Source organism: Podarcis vaucheri, assembly GCF_965113315.1.
Source record: "Podarcis vaucheri genome assembly, chromosome: 10".
Lineage (NCBI taxonomy): Eukaryota > Metazoa > Chordata > Lepidosauria > Squamata > Lacertidae > Podarcis > Podarcis vaucheri.
Window position 1 is genome coordinate 30,413,357 of NC_138748.1, and position 20,847 is coordinate 30,434,203.

Below are 20,847 nucleotides of genomic sequence, written 5' to 3' on the forward strand. Positions count from 1 at the left end.
TATGAAGTTATAGACTTATAAATACAATGCAGATAAAATATTCCCTTGCAAAAAACTGTATAATTCATTCATATATCTAATACAGCTATTATGATTTGATTTTTTTTAACATCCAGGGATTTAAACTACAATAATCTGGATGAATTCCCCGTCTCTGTCAGGGCACTCAGAAACCTGAAAGAACTGTAAGTACTGAATGCAAAGTTTCTTAGAATCCCCTTTTCCTCCTGTAGATTGCTTTGTTTCAAATGCTAATTGCTTTGTTAGCATAACTGTATATCCATGTTTGCTAGAAGTGCCAGGACCAGCAACACATCCTTCATACCTAGGAGGGGGGAAATCATTCTGGCTTTCCAGCTTCAAGTGCACCTTTTGTTGCCTGAGCTGGTAGTATTACAGAAGCTCTACAGAAGCTTCTTCTCCTCATGGCCAGGACTCGGAGCCTCACTTGGCTTGACTTGACCACCAGTGAAAGGAAGGTGAAAGATGGAATCCTAAATACTTATGCATTATTACTGGACCCTCCTCTGCATACTTCTGAAGATGAAACTAGGGCAGCTATGTAGCCCAAGGGTCAATATGAACTAACTAGTCTACTCTGGGAGATTGCAAAATGGCCATTCCAAGAGTCATAGCAGCCAAACAGACCTGAACTTTGGTATATTGATTGAGTTGTGTCCAACATTAACTCCACTCAAAGTAGACTCACTGAAATGAATGAATGACCATTAATTGGTCTACTGTTGAGTAGAGCTTGGGGCAAGACTGAATTGATTGTATGTAGAATATAGGCAATATGTAAATAATGAAGACGACATTATTCATACCCACTGGAGAAATTCTACTTTCTAGTATACTTTTAAGGCAATTTCTGACATTATTATTTTTTTGATCCTCATAGTTATGAGAATTTTCTGGAACTAACATGTAGATGTTGTTTCTGTTGTATTTAGGTAGATGAGTGGGGAATATGATTCTTTACATTGTGATGGCATGGCACTACTATTGGTCCCATCAAAACGCAGATACAATAGGCAAGATATGCTTTCAAGGCACTCTGTATTGTGTTGTGGTTTCCGGAGGTGCCAATACACTTCCCAAAAGTTTGTGTAAAATGTACTCAAGCAAATCCAAGAAGAATCTTTTCTTGATATGTTGGCTTTATTGACCATGTCTGGTTTATTCACCTTCTTAATATCAACTTGGAGTATAGGAAATATAAATGTGGCTTGCTGGTAGTACAACCAATCATAAATGGAGCCAACCTATTAAGAGAGGACAAGTATTTTTTTTTTGGGGGGGGGGAGCCCACCTACCTCTGTAGTGTTACACACACAGCTTTTTCACTTAAAAGTGAGGGTCATCTTGTCTGCACTTCCAACCTAGGAAGACCTATGTTTCTCAGTTGGGTCCGTGGTCCAGATGCTTTAGGAATTCAGGTAGGGAAACCCTGGGAGTGGTGGTGGTCTTTCTTGCACCTGCTGCAAAAATAGCTACAACCTGAGTAGATTTCTGTGGCGATCAAGTTTATTTTGGTATGGGGTGGGGGGGACTGATCTTCAGCTCTTGCACAGCAGTTTATTTTATTTAAAAGGTTGTCAAGTGTTTCAGCCTTATTCAGCCAAGCCGCTATATTAAATAAATTGCATTATTCCGGTGAGGTGTCTGCAGTTTTAGCCTTGAAACATCATCCATCAGACTTATAAATTACCCACAGAATTTCTTCCAGATCTGGAGGTCAATTGGAACCATATCACAAGGCCTATATTGATACTGAAAATATTTTGCTATTTTCACTGGCTATTTTTAAAAAAAGAATTGACCATTTTTGTGGTTTAACGAGGATTCTTGATTCCCTTGTTTATAATGCCATTGAAAGAACTTCAGTGAAAACAGCACTGTAACGTCCTAAATTCTGGGAATTCATAATGTAAGGTGAAAAGGGGCCTGGAATGAGACTGATTCTCCTCGTTTCCTTGTGGCAAAATACACAGAACCATTAAATGGCTATAGGGGTATTTTCCAAGTCATCATGTCTAACCTTTTCAACTTGTAGGATGGGTTTTAACGGGTAGGAGAGGATTTATTTATTGCAATTTACCCCTCCAGGCACCCCCGTTTTTGAATTGAACAGGGTTTCAAAATACCATCATGGGCAGCAAAATTAAAAGCATAGGAATTAGGCTATAGAACCTTGTTTTGAGCAAGTCCAGGTATGAAGTAAGCTGGCTTCTCCCCGCTTAAGAATTTAGCACTATTGAAAGAAACAGAATTGAATGGTCACAACTATTTTTAGTTCTGTTAATTTCAGTGGGAAGTAGTCAAGGCTAACTTTTGCCCAGTTGTATACATGGTGTTTTGCCATACCATCGCAGCACAATCTTATGCATTTGTTGTTGTTTAGTCGTTTAGTCGTGCCCGACTCTTTGTGACCCCCTGGACCAGAGCACGCCAGGCACTCCTGTCTTCCACTGCCTCCCGCAGTTTGGTCAAACTCATGCTGGTAGCTTCGAGAAGCAATTTCCCCTTATTTAATAGAGTTTACTCCTTACTCGTTACATGTATGTTTCACATTGTTGCCTGAGGCAACGATTCTAACCCCACTTACCTCGTAAACTCTACTGAATTCAATAGGACTTATTTCTAAGTAGACATAATTAGGATTGCACCGTATGTTCCTGCATTTGGTTGAAAGCCATATCAAAGCATTCCAGAGTCAGAAGGCAGCCATTGGCATCAAAGCTTTCCTGCAGTTCTTTCCCTGGTTGTTTGACTGACTGCTGCCTTAACTCCACAAAGGCACATCCCACATGCAGATATCCAGTACTGATTCCCCCACCCCCATTATATGTACCTCCATGAACATTATGAGTGTCATTTAGCAGATGGGAACGTTTTCCATATTAAAAATTATTTGGACCAAAATTCATCTGAATTTTGCCCATTACTGCCACAAGAAGTATGTATTTCCAGATGCTACCAGAATGGCCAAAAGTGCATCTTGTAGACATCAAAAAGAAATCATTATAATCAAGATGAATGATATTTTCACTTGTAACAGACCTTATCAATCCCGAGGCCTTTGAACATAAATTGTGATATCATCTGAAAGGGCTGCCAATGAGGTTAGGACCACTTCACACACACAGCATTTCCCCCTGTTCAGCAAGCGGCTCTCAGATCCCAAAATCCAGGCAACACACACACAGCTATAATCCAAAAATCCTCAGCAATGACTTCATTTATTTACATGGTGATTCATAAGTAATAGCCAAAGAAAAGAGAGCAGGTTCTTTCAAGAGTGGCATGTCTCTAGTATGACAATTTCTAGCAATTGAAAATGTTGCCAAAGCTTTGCAGACAGCATTTGAACTATCACAGTATTTTATATACAGCCCAGAAGGTTACTAATCCACAAAAATAAATAAAAAATACTCACCTGGTTGGGAGAGTTCTGGCCTTCCCACAGCACCCAACTATATTTCTGCTCTCTGCCCATCTTCTGTCAGTCCACTCACTTGCCTACATGCAATCCCTTGTAGCCTCTGGCTACCAGGCTAATGCTTAAACCAGGGCTGGGTCACTTGTAATCCTCCAGATGTTGCTGAAGTCCAAATTCTGCAAGACCTGGGCACTGACCATGTTGACTGGAGCTGATGGGAGTTGGAAGCTAACAACATCTGGAGGACCACACATTAGCCACCCCTAGCTTAAACAAAAGGCTAAAGTTTCCTCTACAGATTAAATATAAATCTATAACACAAATTGTACAAGATGATGCCAGCAAAGCCTTTTCTTCTCATCCTTCCCTCCATGACATCCCCCAGCCAAGCCTGCTAAACTCATTTTTGCTCTTAGGATACCTTTTGTTTCATTTCTCCTCTTAAGTCCTCTGTGATATCCTGCCTGAGATTTAAAAACTTCCATCTTTGACTTTTAAAGTTCTCCTTTCATCTTCCCCCTTTGACTAAGAACTCCCAACTGTTCAAGCTGTGTGCAAGGGGACCATAATATCTGTTTTTAGTAGCATGCTTTTGTGTGCCATACACATTAGAGAGCTGGCTTGAAATCATCATAACCTTTTGCCACTCCTATATCTGGTGTGTTTGTGTGCATGCACTCTCAGGGGAGCAGAACCTCTGTAAATATTAGTTGTTGCTGCCACCACCTCCCATTTTGTACCCCTGCTCATAAGCCAGGAGGTTGTTGAGATCTACAGAGTTTTTTTTTAAGAATAGCGTATCAATGCTTCTCAGACCTGTTGGTCACTGCCAGCCAGACTCACTTTGGATATTCCCACGTTCCCCTCTTTAGTTAATCTATAGCATAAATTAAATTTGTGGGTAAGGCAGATCCTAGGTCAGTCAATGCCAGGCTTATGGTTGAAAGCATTTTTATTAAAGTCTTTGGATCTGGGAATACATGAAATGGAGGTTGCACTGAAAATAAAAGATAACAGTAATAATGATTCTAAATGGCTGGCGCCTCTAGGATAGAGTCAGTAATTTTCATGTGATCAAGGCAAAACACCAGGTTCAAAATGATACATTTTTATGTTCTGTCCCTAAGAGATGGGGAGGCTGACATAGAGGAAGCCAGCATCTAACCAAATAAGAATCTGACTTTCTCAGATTTAGTGTGCTCACAAGATGAGATACTCAGCCACTGCACTGGGAAAAGCACTGTGCTATGAGTTGACTTCCTTTGGGGATCATGGACAACAATAACTTTCCTCACCAAGAGATTTATAAGGGAGTAAGGGGTATGTGCTTTTACTCTATTACAGCATGGAATAGCTGCATCCCTTTTCTTCAGCTATTCCCCCCACCTGCTTAAGGTTGAAATTCGCAATCAGGAGGCTAACTCGATGCTTCTAAGTCTGGTCTGTACCATTCCATCCTGCACATAGGGAAATCAGAAAAAAGCTAAAAAGGGCCTCTTCTACACAACTTAAATATGCAAGAGGACGCCTGTTCTTTTTTCACCTGGCCATGCAACTGCACATTCAGAATTGTCATGGGAGGCAGAAAGTTAGTGTAAGGTTGTTACTGTATATAGAAACAACATTAATGAGCAAATAGCTAACTTCTACAGTAGGCATGCTCACTGCCTTAATCTTGAAAAACTCTCCTTTACATTCCCCCCTCCCCCCCAATGACATGATTTTGCAGATGATAAAGCACTGTAGAAATGTCTGGGTTTTTATATGTAGCTTAGAAATCTTAAAAAAAAAAAAATACCGTATTTTTCGCTCTATAACACGCACCCCACCATAGCATGCACGTAGTTTTTAGAGGAGGAAAATCCGTAGGCATGCCACCCGTAGGCATTCCCTCCATAACACGCACAGACATTTCCCCTTGCTTTCTAGGAGGAAAAAAGTGAGTGTTAGGGTGCAAAAAATACGGTAATTAGTGTTGTGCTCTGCCTCAACTTTAATTGTTCAGGGTTGTGCTCTAGAGATAATTTTCTGGTGCAGCCAGTCTTCTGAGCCAACCTACTAATAGCAGCAGCTGATGGTCTTGCCCAAGTCATGCTTCAGTTTAAATCTGGGAAGCTTTGCTCATACCGGACTGAACAAATGAACATTTCCCACACAAATCATTACTGTTCCTGCTGAACACTTCATTGCTGCCTTTGTTTCTGACAATAGATTATTACTCATGTGAATAAAATGCTGTAATTAATTTGGAGACAATTTGCTTCCTTCTTAAATGGCAGCAATTACATTGTTTAGCTTGTCCTTTTTTTGCTTGCTCATCTAAAATACTTTTCATAAGGAAATTGTGAAAGCCTAAAATGTACAGGATGCCCTGGGATTTTATGTATGTTCGCATTCATTAGCACCCTGATCTGAAACACATTTTCTTGGGAGCTGCTCCTGTTTATTTTAGTTAACTTTGTCCAGTAAGATATTTAGAAGAGTGGCATGCTTGCATGAGGGCAGGTTCAGTGGGACCTACCTCCAAAATAAACATGTATGCGAGCTCTGGCTGCAAATCTCATTAACAATAAACATCGCTCAGCATAAACTGTTCATAAACACTACTTTACCAGTGTATCACTGAAACATTTCTTCATGTTGCTACTAGAGGGAATGGGCAAGTTCACTTCCTGAAGCTTTTAGGAATAAAAAGAAAGACTTGAGAAAATTGCTGGTGTTGTTGCAAAATTCCCCCCCCCCTCCCCGCCTGGATTGTCCATCCATCCATCACCATTTACTGCCGTAATGTCTAGAAAACAGAAGACCTCCATTATTACACCTGCTAGCATTCTACAGATCTGAATTTTTTTATCCCAAGAGACACTGTGCCTTTCACATATTTCTTTCACATATTGTGAGTATGTGTATCATGCTTTATGATTCCTTTCCAGGGGGTTTCATAGTAATAATATCAAGTCAATACCTGGACAGGCATTTGTGGGCAATCCATCCCTTATAGCAATGTAAGTAGTATCAGTTCACTTTTAATACAAAATGTGGAATTAATTACTAAAATTCGTTGTGTATCGTGCTCTCTGCTTTCTGTGAGCAGGCCATTGCTTCTCAAACTTTATGAAATCTCACTCCCCCCCCCTTTTGTACACATTAATATCAAGGTTGGGAAATCCAAATTTTGAGCTCCAGCTCCCAACAGACACATACATGATACAATGGCATTTGGAAGGTGAAAAAGTGAATAAAATGCCATTTTATAAAGAGTTACTTGTCTAAAAGGCCTTACATAGTTTCTCTTTATATCCAAACCAGGAAACTGTTTACCAGGTTGACGTTGGTTTCAGATCCTGTTTTCTTCCGTAACCTGATAACCCTAGTTTCCACATTTGGAAAACAGAGCATGCTGGCACAAGTCTTGTGCATATCTCTGCTTAATAAACTGAGATATGTTAGTGCGGAAACAAGATGGGAGAGTTTCGCTAGGCTAGTATGAACACTATCTTCCTATTCATTTCTTACTCTGAATGTGTAAGGTGTGTTCAATTCCATCCCTGCCTTTATTTGTTTGTTTGTTTATTAATTTATTTCCTGCCCTTCACTCTGATGTCCCTAGGCCACACATTTTGTCAGTAATGCACACTAAGGTATAATCATACAGTTGGTCTAAATCAAAATAAGCATGTAATTGTAATCTGGGGAGCAAATTCAAAAAGCAAGGGAGAAAGGTGTGCCACATTAAAAGAAGTAACTCCAGAGGAGAAGGGGTAATGAATAGATTGCAAGCTAGCCCCCCCACTGTTTTATTGCAAAAAGTATTTAAAGATATAAATCTTGAGGGTTAAATGTGTCCTCCTCTTCTTCCTCACAGCCATTTTTATGACAACCCTATTCAGATTGTGGAAAAGTCTGCTTTTCAGCACTTACCTGAACTCAGAACCTTGTATGTATCCATAAGTTTAAAATATCTTCACCACTAAAACAACTCCTTTGCTCTTTCTAAAAAAATAAAATCCCACTAATTACATTGTGTTTGTAACTTTAGGACACTAAATGGTGCTTCACAGATAACAGAATTTCCCGATCTGACTGGGACAACAAGTCTGGAAAGCTTGTAAGTATCAGACAGATAGTTCATGTTACTGCTGAAAGCAGATGGCATTAATTATTGCCGATGCTGACTTGCTTTAAAGAAGCTGTCCTTCAACCAATCATGTTCAACCCAGTCTGCAACCGTGATCAATTCAAATTTGGATTTGAGCTAGTTTGATCCCGTTGACACTACAATATGATTCATGCTCTTACTCCTTGCATGGTGGAGAAACAACTGAACACCCCTCCCCATGCTCCATACTCCTTTCAGAAGCCCATTCTCAAATAAGCCCAATTCACAAGATCTTCTCTCAGTCCCTCCTCCCTGGTGGGCATTGGCATGAATCACTCTAAGGAGATGTGCGTAATATCTTAACAGGACCCTTACAGGAGCTCGGATCACATACCTTCCTGAAACAATCTGTGATCAGCTACCCAACCTCCAAGTACTGTAAGTATAAAATACATATTTACATTAAATCCCAGGAACTTTCAAGATACAGCGTTCTCAGAAATGTGTTATATCATCACCATGGAAATTCACATATTTAGCCCTCATGATTCAAGAGCAAAAACAGATGCATAACAAAGAGCCTAGCAACAATATTGCAGCGTCATGTAAAGACTTAGTACTAGCACTAGATTGAGCATGGCGAGTGCTTAGTGTGTTGGTCCAGGGTGAGACTGAGCTTAAGTCCCCACTGAGCCACAAAGCTCATTTGATGACCCAGAACCTGTTGCTGTCTCTTAGTAAAACCCATCTCTCAAGGCTCTTGGGCAGGTGGGATAAGAACTATATGCCATGTTAAGTTCCTTGCAGAAAGGGCAAGATAAAATAAAATGAATCCAGCACTGATCCAGAGCTAATGGTGTATTAAGCAGAGTAAAGGTAAAGGGTAAAGGGACCCCTGACCATTAGGTCCAGTCGTGGCCGACTCTGAGGTTGTGGCGCTCATCTCGCTTTATTGGCCAAGGGAGCCGGCGTACAGCTTCCAGGTCATGTGGCCAGCATGACTAAGCCGCTTCTGGCGAACCAGAGCAGCGCATGGAAAGACCGTTTACCTTCCCACCGGAGCGGTACCTATTTATCTACTTGCACTTTGATGTGCTTTTGAACTGCTAGGTTGGCAGGAGCTGGGACCGAGCAACAGGAGCTCACCTCGTCACGGGGATTCGAACTGCCGGCCTTCTGATCGGCAAGTCCTAGGCTCTGTGGTTTAACCCACAGTGCCACCCGCGTTCCATTAAGCAGAGTACAGAACGTAAATGCTGCATGGCCCCTAGTTGCAGTGCCTACAGTCTGTACTTGATACACAGGATTGTGGTGGAGAGACAATGTCTTTATAATGCTAGAAAAGTAAAACACATGGTGGGACAGCCTGGCAAAATGAGATGAGCAAGCAATATCACCAGTCAGAATATGCTCAGTTAACTGATTGCAGTGACCATAAGAGGGAGAAAATTGAGAAGGTATAGGATTTATAGAATGTATGGATTTAAGCAAGCTTCCTCCTACTTTTCAAATAATTTTAAAAAGTCACCCGTGTCCACAAAGCATACATAAGGGGCCAGGGAAGCCCAGTTTCCATTCTGTTAAAGGTTTTTCTTTTTCTGATAATCACCAAAATGGGGACAGACTCCATCCTCACTTATACCTTAATGTTCCATACCTTTATTTTCTCTCCAAGGCATATTTATTCAATTGGATTTTTGAACACTATACCCAAGATGTATGGGAGACCTGTTTCCTTATAATGATTAACCAATACATTATTGTAGCTTACAAGAATGCTGCAGTGTTAGCTTAATCACTATCAAAAGTAATCATTCTGTCTACTTCTTTGTGAATGGGCCAACTGCACTTTCCTTTAATGATTACATCATGATGAATGTATCTGGCATCAGTTTGCTTAGCCAACGTTCTAATAACACTAGCTAAAAACATACAGTCATAGTGCCAAAGTGGCTCTTGTGGGCACTTCTTAGAAAGTTGGGTACTAATTCTACCACAGCAACATTAAATATTGCTGCTTATGAGCTACCTTTGCTCCTTTGACTTTGGGAGCAAAATGAAGTATCTTTTCCTGCAAAGCATAGGACCAAACTCAGTAAAGGTGTTTCAGCTGACAGCATTGTTACCATCACAGATCAATTGTATATGTATAGAATTATCTGATTTAAATTCACATTTGGGGGGGTTAAAAAGGGGGGGAGCATTGACAATTTTATTTTAAATGCAGAAAAGGCCTACGTATAAACAAAATCATTCAGAAATGTTGGCTCAATTTACGGAATATTTTTCTTTGTCCAGATTGCAAGTTTCTCATTTGTTTCTATTTCGGCATTCCTCTCATGCAATTAACCATCACACAAGCGGAGAGAATAGCTGCCTGCCTGCTGGTTCCAGCCCTGGCATTGTGTCCCCTCCACTCCTGCTTCCACTGGCCACCTGTTGTTGTTGGGTTTTTTTTGGGGGGGGAGAGAAAGCCTCTAAGCGGGAGCTTCCTTGCAGGCTCTCCTTGTAGTGTAGAACCATATCTGAGGAAGGAGGATAATTGTCTACAGGCTTAAAATGTGCAATGTGTGCCCTGGGCCATATGCTTCCATGAGAATCTTTTCTCAGTATCTGAAACAACCAGTCCTTAAAACCAGGGAACCTGACATGCAAAGATTACCATTCCTAATCCACAGGGTGGCCTGACAGTTCTTTCCTCCAATGTTTCTGCTTTTTGTTTTGGTGTACAGTATTGACCATTTTTACAGTTACTTTACTTTACCCTTAGGATAGAATTTCCACTCTTAACACACACACACACCTCTGGTAGCCAAAATGACCTACTATAACTTTACCATTTTTGTGCCTCTGCAATTTACACCTGATGAGGTTACAAGTGCACCTCTTGTGTTTTACTTCCTGCTAAATGAGCATGCCCTTTAACTTTGGCATTGATACCCTTCTCCCATTGAGTGGAGATGGATCCTACAAGAAGTAAATGCTCTTTAGGCGGGGAGCTTTCCCATCGCACCCATACAAGGAGAACTTTAAAATTAACTTCATAAGTTAATTTTAAAGAATATTAGCCCAGGGACAAAACCTTACCATCTAAGGTTAAAAAACAGAACCAAGGGACATGTCCCTGTGTCCACTCTCATTTCTTTCTTCACAGAGGCAAAAGTCATATTAAGCCTGATGGGAGTTTCCCCTGCACAAAGGAGTACAGGATGCAAATCTATTTCCCTTTTTTCTTTCTTCTTTTTACAATTTCTGCAAATTACCATGGCTTGTTTTTGATTAGCTATATTATACTATAAATGAGTCCAGATGTTTCAGTTATTCTGCAATTTGTTGAGTTTTGGCTCACATCATTTGAAGGGCTTTCTCTTCCCCCCACCCCCACCCCGTAGTGATTGATTTCAAAGTTAGTTCTAGTTCCTCAAACCACTTTCCTCAGTTAAAGATATGGCAGTTCTAAAGGTCAGAGGCAAGATTATTTAATTTAAAGTGTAGTCTGGGAAGCTAATTAAATTTCACTGTGATTGTAGTTCGAAAGATCAGATCCACCTAGAAAAATGGTTTAAAACCAAGTATCTAGTAGATTATTTTAAGCAATTAAAAGAAGAGTTGTGTTTTGAAGGAAAACTGAATCCAGAAAGAAGCAATAACCCTAAATATATTTTTACTATTTAACAGAATTAGCCACCTTATATTTTTCTGTATTTGTATTTCAGAGACCTCTCGTATAACCAGCTGGGTGACTTGCCTCATTTTACTGCTTGTGAAAATCTTCAGAAAGTGTAAGGTTACAAAAAATACAAAAATAAAAAGAATAAAAATAATGTATGTGCACACGAGGAAGGTTTTACCATCCCCTCCAATGCAGGGAGTAGACCTGTATATATGAGTCAGAACTTTATCCCATCATATCACACATTTCTTTTGCATGTTTAATGTGGAAGAATAACAAAAAATATAACTATAAGGGGCTTTTGATGGTGGGGAGGATTGATGATTCAATTTTTTAGATGACTCTGTCTGTGGAGTTTTCAGTGGAGTGGATACGCTCTAAACTTTGATCCAGGATATGATGCTCTTCCCATCTAGCTTGCTTCTTACAATGCCTTCGCAGCTCCTTAAGCCTTGCTCTCTTCCTTTTGGATAAAGAGACAGGATGAATAGGATACATATTTCTGGAGTGCAAGTTGTTTCTTATGCATGAGAAGACTGGAAATTCTGTTTTTCGTGTAACATATAGCTCTAAAAGAAATCTAAACAATGGCCAGGATTCAAATAAACATACAACTAGTTCTGCACACTCAACCAAAGGGGGCTTTGTACCTATGCTTCCTGATAACCAGCCCCAAGTACCATAAACCAAGCAGCTTTTGCATCTGAGAGATCGGTTTGTGATGTGGTGCAGGGACTGGAAGTTCAGGGGCAGGAGAGGTGGTCAAAGTCCCACTAGATATCCTCAGACTCTTGAGACATCTGAAGTAATTCTGAGAATCCTGGGCAGCATTTGAAGTTCTCTAGAAGTTGTTTTCTCTAAAGCCATTTTTTTGCCATTACAGTGATTTACACCACAATGAAATATATGAAATCAAAGTGGGCACGTTTCAGCAGTTGGTTGCCCTACGTTCACTGTGAGTATAGCCATAAAAGAGCTATTTACCTTGGTACTGAGAAACATGGAAGCTCACATTCCTTTCCTCTGCCTGCTCCTACATATTCTGCTTTCCATTTTCCCCCCTTTGATCATTCAGCTTGCCAGGTTAGATTTGCCAAAGCAAAACAAACATTCTGACGTTGAAAATTTCCAGCAATGAATTCACACAGCCATGAACAACAACAAAAAACCCCAACCCTGAAATAGCTTCCGCTTGCAGACTTCTCTGAAGAAATAGGAAGTTTGATTTAACTCATATAGAAGCCTCTTATGGGTACACTTCAAAATCCACTGTTGAATGGAAAAGCTGAGTGAATTGCATACAGATGGCAATACGAAAGAGCAAGGAGCAGTGTGTGTAAATGTACAAAAATTGACGGCCACACTTCATGTAACGGGAGTAATAATTGATCCATTTCTATAATATTCTATTCAGTGTTGTATTATCCTATGTTGGGTTTTCCACAGGCAGCAGACTCTTCTTATATATGTTCTTATTATGATGAAGCATTGGCACACAAAAAAAATGCATCCTGAAGGAGATATGAAAGGGAAAATGTGGGAGAAAGATTGGAAAGACAGAGAAACTGGCATATGAGAGAAGTAGCAGATGTGAAAGAGGAAGAAGATCTATTGAGAAGCTAGTAGATAATAGAGAAAGGTTCAGTTCAGGTTTAACACTTCCACAAACCATGGTTTGTTAGAGCAGTCTCCCTCCCTTTCTGCCATCTTTTCACATGCCTAGTTTGAGGAGACACTTTCTGATTTATAAAATCAGTTTCCTGCAACATCTGAACTAGATAGCTATGGTTTAAATATAGCCTGTGAACCAGGATTACAAATCAGGGTTTGATGCTGATTGTAAACTTAAAACTGCCTACACTTCCTGGTTCAGCTGTCATGGTGATTTAGTAGTTGGGTCTCAATCTGAATGTAACTGAGGAGTGAAGGGAGTGAGAGGAGAACCCAACACTCCCCCCCAATAAACCATGGTTTGTTCAAACAGGAGTAGTTTATCTGAACCAGACCAGAGATCATCCCATAATTTGCTTATTAGTTAGCTAGATCTTGGATCAAGAGGAAGAGATGTATGCATTCAAATTTGCAACCAAAAACATTTGTACATTTCAGTAAGCCATAAAATGTGCTCCTGCTGTGCTCCCTTTCTTGAGCCAAGAGCAAAAAACTATGACCCTTGTTAGTGTGATGTGTGAACCAGTGCTTATGGTTTGTTTCTTCCAAACAAACCAGAGTAGGTAAGCCAAGAACAAACCTTGGAGGCAAACAAACTGTGAGCACTGGTTCATACAGCACACTAAGCCTAGACTAGTGGTTTGTTGGACCCAGGTCAGCAAAGGGAGAAGCAATCTGGCCATGTGCAGTAGCATGCTCCTCATTCACAGTAAGCCATGACTTGTGGCTTATCATAATGTCCAAACACGGGTCTAAAATTAGCCTACTGGAAGTGATTTCATGCAGTTAATTGTTGTTTAATTTAAAAGATTCAAAGTAAATCTCAATTCATTTTTAACCATATATAATTTTCTTCCTTTCTGCAGGGATTTAGCTTGGAACAAAATATCAGTCATTCATGCCAATGCATTCTCCTCTTTATTGTCTCTGATTAAACTGTAAGTATTCTGCTTTTTTTTTTAATGTCTGATGCTGTCCTATTATGATCATTCAAATACCCAGTGGCAAAAAACCTCTATTCAGTGCAGAGTAAAATGGAATGACAATTTAATGAACAACAAAATGCAAAACAAAGTAGCTTTGGCCTTTGTTTGGCCAGCCATAGTGGTCTTGCATTTCTGCATTGTTTCATAGTATCAATTAGTGATGGAGAGAATGCAGAACAGGAGAGCTTGGGCAGCAGATGCACCACATGATTAAATTTGGATCAGACCCAGATCACTCTGGTGCCTGGCTCTAAATCTAATTAGATTCAGTCAGCTCCTGCCTACCACAGTATTTAACTAGAGCCCTCCATGTTGTCCCCCATTTCCCCTAGTTTACTAAAGTGGCAAGGAGGACTTACATGGCCTGTGGCATGAGGCCTTCAAGTGACTATAGGCACTGCACAGATGCTTGGAACCATAGCATCCCATCAGTAGGTGCCACTGTGCATGTTCTTGGCAGCGTCCATAGATACCAGGAGTAGGGCGGGCTCTACTATGTAGAGTAAGCAGCATGACTCGCAGGATGCAAGTTTTTCTCTCTCCCTTTATGCTCTGGTTTTGACACAACAGTGGCTGGTTTGCACAACACAATAAGCCAAAGCTAAGAGCAAACCTTGGCTACAACTTTCGGTTAGTGAGGAGAGAGTTTAACCACGAGAGTCAGTTTTGATGAGCCCAGGTTCAGCACAGCACAGAGGTAAAAAAATAATTTCAAGAAAGACCAGGGAGAACCAAAGGTTCTGTGAGCTTGTCTCCAGGAGCCTGCACATTCACGTTCTCCTGGTAAGCCATAGTTTGGCCTAGTGTGGCATGCGAACCAGGTCAATGATGATTACATACAAATAACATGCCATGGAAAAGTTTGCCTGCTCTTTAAAAACTGTGGGCTGTATCCAACTATGTTTTACTCAGAGTAAAATTAATGGCCCTAAGTTAGTCGAGTCCCTTACTTCCAATAGATCTACTCTAGGACTGCTCTAGATCTACACTAGAGGAGGACTAAAGTTGGACACAACCCTGTGCTAGAAGGCATCAGTATAAGTAACAATGACTGGTTTTTTAATTTTGTGGTTGCTGTTGCTAATATCCCAGATGCTGACCAATTTTGCAGAATCCAAGCAAGATAATCTGGTTAGGTTGCAAGCACACTGACATCCAAGTGCACATAACTTCAGTAAAGGCCCTTTACGCATCAAAGAGTTGCCAACAATAAAAACATAGGGAAGAATCCAATAGCACGTTACTGCAGTCCTATTCCTTTCTATGTGGCTTGTACAAGAGACCTTCCAAGTGGATTGGGCTCTGAGGTGAATCAGCAGATTTACCAGTGACCCAAGGTGCATCTTTTGTCAGCTGAATCGTCTTTAGGTTTTATCGTTTGCAGAATTTAATACTCTGCGACAATAACAAATATCCTCAGGCAAAATAAAAAATAAAAAAATCCCACCCTTCTGGAATAGTAAACTGGTTTCTCTCCCCTTTAATTTTGCAGGGATCTGTCATTCAACCTTTTGTCCTCTTTTCCTGTAACTGGCCTATATGGTTTAACTCATCTAAAATTAACAGGAAATCGTGCACTACAAAGTTTGATATCATCTGAAAACTTTCCAGAACTCAAGTGAGTACCTCATTAAAACTAATAAGGCCCACTTGTGCTCATGTGCAATGGGAGGGGTGTCACTGTATAATGTGAGTTACTTCCTATTCAGAGGCTTTGAGCCACAGCACTGAAACAAATGTATACATGGTAAAATTATAGACTTATTACATCCTTTTTATCTCAAGAAAATATGATTGATTTTGGACACCCTGGTAGCTGCTCACTTTGAAACACATCTGCTTTTCAGCAATATCCCCCCCCCCCAAATAAACAGTCCTTGTTAAAATTTGCCTAATTTGTGTTTTATAGTGGCTAGCTCCCTTCATTTGACCATTGCTTTATTTTAGCATTTGCGCTGCCAAAGCGAGCACTTGACCATTGCTTCATAAACTACCCCCATTTTGAAAGATGTAGCGAATATATAGCTGCAAACAAAAAGAAAAGAATTGAATCAAGTATGTGGTTTGAGGGTGGCAGTAAAATACTTTGCCATATTGACTTAATGCAAAAATACTGTAACCAGAACATCTGAAGAAGAGCTATTGATGGTCTGTTATTTTGAGAAGTGGAGCTGGCATGGAAAAAGATACCAGTCAGGCTCAACCAATGCCAAACAGGAACAGCATCACAATTTGATGCAATGCACCAGTATCCTGGTCCATCACAGGGTGTTGGTTGCCATCATGGAACTGCAGCCTGGAGGCAACACAAAAAGTCAATATGTCAGCATAAGCCATTCTGAGCTTCTGTATCTACATAAGTCTACAACATCAAAAGTGTGAGGTTCAAATAAGCAATGTAATTGAGCTAAGGATTATGCAAGGTTTTAAAAAAACCAACAACCTATAGTTTGGCATCACATTTGAAATATCCAAGTTATGTTTCCTGTTCAGGTAATATAAATCATTATTATGTTCATAGCCACTCCACTCCAATCTGACTCCCCACTGGTTTTCTGATTCTCACCCCCTGCAGACATTATTCCATAGTTATTGAATAGTCCTCGTGTGGATATTTTTCAGTTTCCTTTCCGTTTAGAGTTTTTCTGGTTTCTTTAATGTAACTCTGCAAACCTTGGGATTTACACACACATCTGCTGATAATTCCTTCTTGTTCATCAGCACTGTTGTGTAGCTACATAAGCAACAGTGCTCACAGCCTGAACATTGAAAACAGAAGGAATTATGGCATGTGTGCAATGTTCTGAAATGTACAGGGATGTGGGAAGAATGTGCTTTCCCTTAAATTTTTATATTTGTTTAATGAGTCAGAGCCCTGCCTCTCTGTTGCTTCAGTTTGGTGCTAATGCCATTTGCGTTGACTTTGCAAAGGATGTAGGTTGAGTACACTGAGACGTTTTAATGTTCATAATCTTGTCTGTTAATTCTAAAGGGTGATTGAAATGCCTTATGCTTATCAGTGCTGTGCATTTGGAGCTTGTGATGGCCACTACAAAATCCAAAACCAGTGGAACAAGGATGAGAACAGCAGTGCTGAGGAATTTCAAAGGAAAGATGTTGGCGTTTTCCATACACATGGTAAATAATAAGAATCAGTTTTAAAAGAGGCCACTTACTCTGACTGGAATGTGGCTACCAATAATCAAATGAATGTATGCCTTTCTGATTTCAGCCTTTAAAATAAAATGCCAGTACAAATGAGTCTCCAATAAAATGCCTATTTTACCCTTGTAAAGTAATGTTTTTGAATTTTACCTCCTCTTGGGTTCATTCTCCCCAGCTTTATGTGGGCAGATATTGGTGGTGAGGAGCTGTAGGATTCAAGTTTTTTTGTGGTGAAGGAGAGGGATCCAGGGCTTGGTGAGCTGGGGATCTAGAATTCCTCTTGATTCCCTCTCCCAGCTCCAGCAAGGCTTCTCCACTCCAAGGGGCAGGGGTGTGGAATGGGGGGACACATCTGCAAGAGAGCAAGGGCAGCAACGCAGACTTTTGCCTTCTGTGACAAAATGTGTAGATCCAGCTCTGCCTTAGAGTCCAACGGTTGCTACTGTCGTTAAAATCAATTTCCTGAATTTAACACAAAATGTCTTACTGATTTTTAAAAAATCTATCATTGCCTCTGTTCTTTACAGACTACAAGAGGACAAATGTCTGCCCAATAAGTGTATTATCTAAACTTCAACCCTGACGAAAGGGAGGGAAGGAGGTGTAAACTGGGATAGAATTTGTTCTTTATTTGAGTTAGGTGTCCTTAGAGTTAGTTGCAGGCTAAGTTACTGTAAGGCATCTTCTGGAAATACTGAATTAATGGATAAGCTGTCACCCTTTCTCTGAATGCTTAAGAGATTAATGATATATGACTTAGGCCCAGGCTATTTGAAGGACAATATGCTTGCTCTGAGATCTTCAGGGAAAGTGCATCTCGGTAGCACCACTCTTAGAGGCATGTTTAGCAGGGACGAGGGAGAGGGCCTTCTCAGTGGCTGCCCCCAGGCTATGGAACCGCTTTCCAAGTGAGACAAGACTGGCACCGACCTTGTTCTCATTCCTCGTTCTCATCTTTTTACAGATGACCGCGACTTTGAGGATTTTCTTCTTGACTTTGATGAAGATTTGAAAGCTCATCATTCGGTGCAGTGCTCTCCCTCTCCAGGTATTGATCTAGCTACATCCAATCTATTGGTTGGTTGGTTTCAAAACTCCTTCGCTTCCTCTCTTGGCAGACTCTGCACAATATTCTAGAAAAAGGAGCTATGAAAAAACGCAGTGCTCCATGGTGTGCATGACTGCAACTCAGTGCGCGCTTTGTACCCAAAAGATCCCAGATACAATTCCTGGCTTTTCTAGGTAGGGCTGCGCAAGACTCTTGGCGGAAGCCCTGGAGAGCCACTACCCAACCTTTAGGGGCCTTGGGGCACATTTGTAAATCTAAAAAGCTGTTGTGAGCACCACAAAAAACCCATTACACAGAACAAAAAAGGCAATGCTCAAACCACCATCTCTCTCAAAAAACAGACAAAATGCATGTAACCCAGGGCCGTGCTTTATGGAGCCTCTGCCAATGCCCTGCTGCTAGAAATTCCTGTGCTGCGTTCTTCTTTTAGTGGCACCACCACCACCACAATCCCTTTTCCGTCTTCCCTTAAAATAATAATAATAATAATACTGTTGCAATAGCAGCAGCAACACTGGCAGTTTCTTCACCACCTTTCCTGGGCTCTGCGAAAGGGCTGGCAGAGGAAAGGGAGTCTTCTTAGGGCTCAGGCACTCTGGGCAAAGTGGCCAAGAGAAGGCTTGTGTTGTTGCCACGGCATCTAAAAGCACTCATCTTTTCTGTCTCGCCTTTGCAGGACCCTTCAAGCCTTGTAACTACCTCTTCGGGAGCTGGCTAATCCGAATTGGAGTCTGGACCATCGTGGTTTTGGCCTTTGTTTGCAATGCATTGGTGGTTGCGACGATCTTCAGATTCCCGCTCTTCATTTCCTCCATAAAGCTCTTGATTGGACTAATAGCGATTGTGAACACACTCATGGGTGTGTCCAGTAGTGTGCTTGCCAGCATAGATGCATTAACTTTTGGAGTCTTTGCTCAGTACGGTGCTTGGTGGGAAGGTGGACTTGGTTGCCACTTGGTTGGACTTCTCTCCATCTTTGCTTCAGAGGCTTCCGTTTTCTTGCTCACACTAGCAGCTCTTGAGCGCGGCTTTTCCGTGAAACACGCCACAAAGTTTGAGACCAGTGCCACTCTTGCTAGCATGAGGGTAGCCATCTTGTTTTGCTTTGTCTTGGCCTTAATCGTTGCAGTGATTCCAGTACTTGGGGGAAGTGAGTATGGGGTTTCCCCTCTGTGCATACCTTTGCCTTTTGGGAAGCCAACTGCTGTGGGTTACATGGTGGCACTGGTCTTGTTGAACTCTCTCTGTTTTCTTATAATGACAATAGCTTATACAAAACTCTACTGTAGTTTGGATAAGAGAGAATTGGATAATGTCTGGGACTGTTCCATGGTCAAGCATATTGCCTTGCTCCTTTTTACTAACTGCATTCTTTATTGTCCTGTGGCTATCTTATCATTTTCTTCCTTGTTAAATCTTACTTTTATTAGCCCAGAAGTAATTAAACCAATCCTTTTAGTAATTGTCCCCCTACCTGCATGTCTAAACCCACTTCTCTATATACTTTTCAACCCACACTTCAAGGAAGACCTGGGAAGTCTTCGAAAGCAGACTTTTTCATGGAAAGCATCCAAGCATGCCAGCCTGGTCTCTGTTAATTCAGAGGATGCAGAAAAACAGTCATGTGATTCAACTCAGGCTCTCGTAACCCTTGCAAGCACCAGAATATCATATGATATTCCCGCCAACAATTCACTAGTGCCATCATCGTATCGAATGAGTGAAAGCTGTAACCTGTCATCAGTAACATTTGTTCCATGTCATTAGCTTCATCTCAGAGTCACCTGTGTTTAAAAATTATCAATCACACCTTTATTAAATGGGTGCATTTCATATGCAGTAATAAGAAAATAATTGTCTACTACTACTGGGTGCCCAAAGGCTTGGTGGCAATGAAAATGGCATCCTAAAGCCTAACAGATACCATCTCAGTCTGGTTTAGAGACAACCACTCTTGAATCAGTTGAGGTTCAGACTCAAGAAAAAATCCAAAAGCCATTGATGTTTACAGCACTGGCTCTGGTGATTCAAAATAGATCAACATTTCTCACTCTCCGTTCATGAATCTTTTAATGGTCACAATGAAACTTCCACTAAGCTGATTTTTATTTTTAATGGGACTTCAAATATTAAGAAAATGAGATTATCTTGGAAGTATTTATGGAAAATGTACCACTCCTAGTTGCACAATACATATTTACACATGAGCTGGCCTCAGTGTTCTTGTTTAACTAAGCGTGAAAGTGAAGAGCCGCTCTTAACTTGTTAAAGAGGTTGAACATAGCACAGCTTATAGGCATTTGAGTTAGAACTTTACATTAAGAAGTCCCATTAGCAATAGCAGACCTGCTTTGGAAGAACCACATTGAATACTGTAGGTTGGGAGACCTGAATTGTTTTCAGATTTATCCAGCATCACTTTTCTGAGCTGACACATGCATCCTTGGGAAAGAAAATGAACAAATGCGGAAAGTATGCACCCGAACGCCGGCTGCACGGTTATCATATCCCTTTGTCTCCTTGGATTTTGAAGCAATGCAGCGTGCAACTGGAGCTCTGTTCTTAAAACTACTTTGGATTAAACAAGAGATCATCTGACCATGGCACAATACATACTACAATGTTTATTTAGCTTTACTTTTACTGCGGTTCGGTTATGGAGTGCTGCTTAATGTCAGTGAAATTGTTCCTCACATGAATATATATTCTTTTGTATACAAGAAGTAAAATAATAAGTCTGAA

The 20,847-nt window shown here is 40.7% G+C and overlaps 1 protein-coding gene across 1 annotated transcript in view; it reads left to right on the forward strand.

The window, feature by feature from the left end:
- The window catches only part of LGR5 (leucine rich repeat containing G protein-coupled receptor 5), a 69,310-nt gene extending 48,463 nt beyond the window's left edge, over positions 1-20,847 (forward strand). The window contains exons 7-18 of the mRNA XM_082241083.1: positions 117-185; positions 6,376-6,447; positions 7,308-7,379; positions 7,482-7,550; positions 7,908-7,979; positions 11,258-11,323; positions 12,098-12,169; positions 13,752-13,823; positions 15,364-15,489; positions 16,864-17,009; positions 18,001-18,084; positions 18,782-20,847. Coding sequence (XP_082097209.1) covers positions 117-185; positions 6,376-6,447; positions 7,308-7,379; positions 7,482-7,550; positions 7,908-7,979; positions 11,258-11,323; positions 12,098-12,169; positions 13,752-13,823; positions 15,364-15,489; positions 16,864-17,009; positions 18,001-18,084; positions 18,782-19,872 — 2,011 coding nt within the window. The 3' untranslated portion in view covers positions 19,873-20,847. The remainder of the gene's footprint in view (positions 1-116; positions 186-6,375; positions 6,448-7,307; positions 7,380-7,481; positions 7,551-7,907; positions 7,980-11,257; positions 11,324-12,097; positions 12,170-13,751; positions 13,824-15,363; positions 15,490-16,863; positions 17,010-18,000; positions 18,085-18,781) is intronic.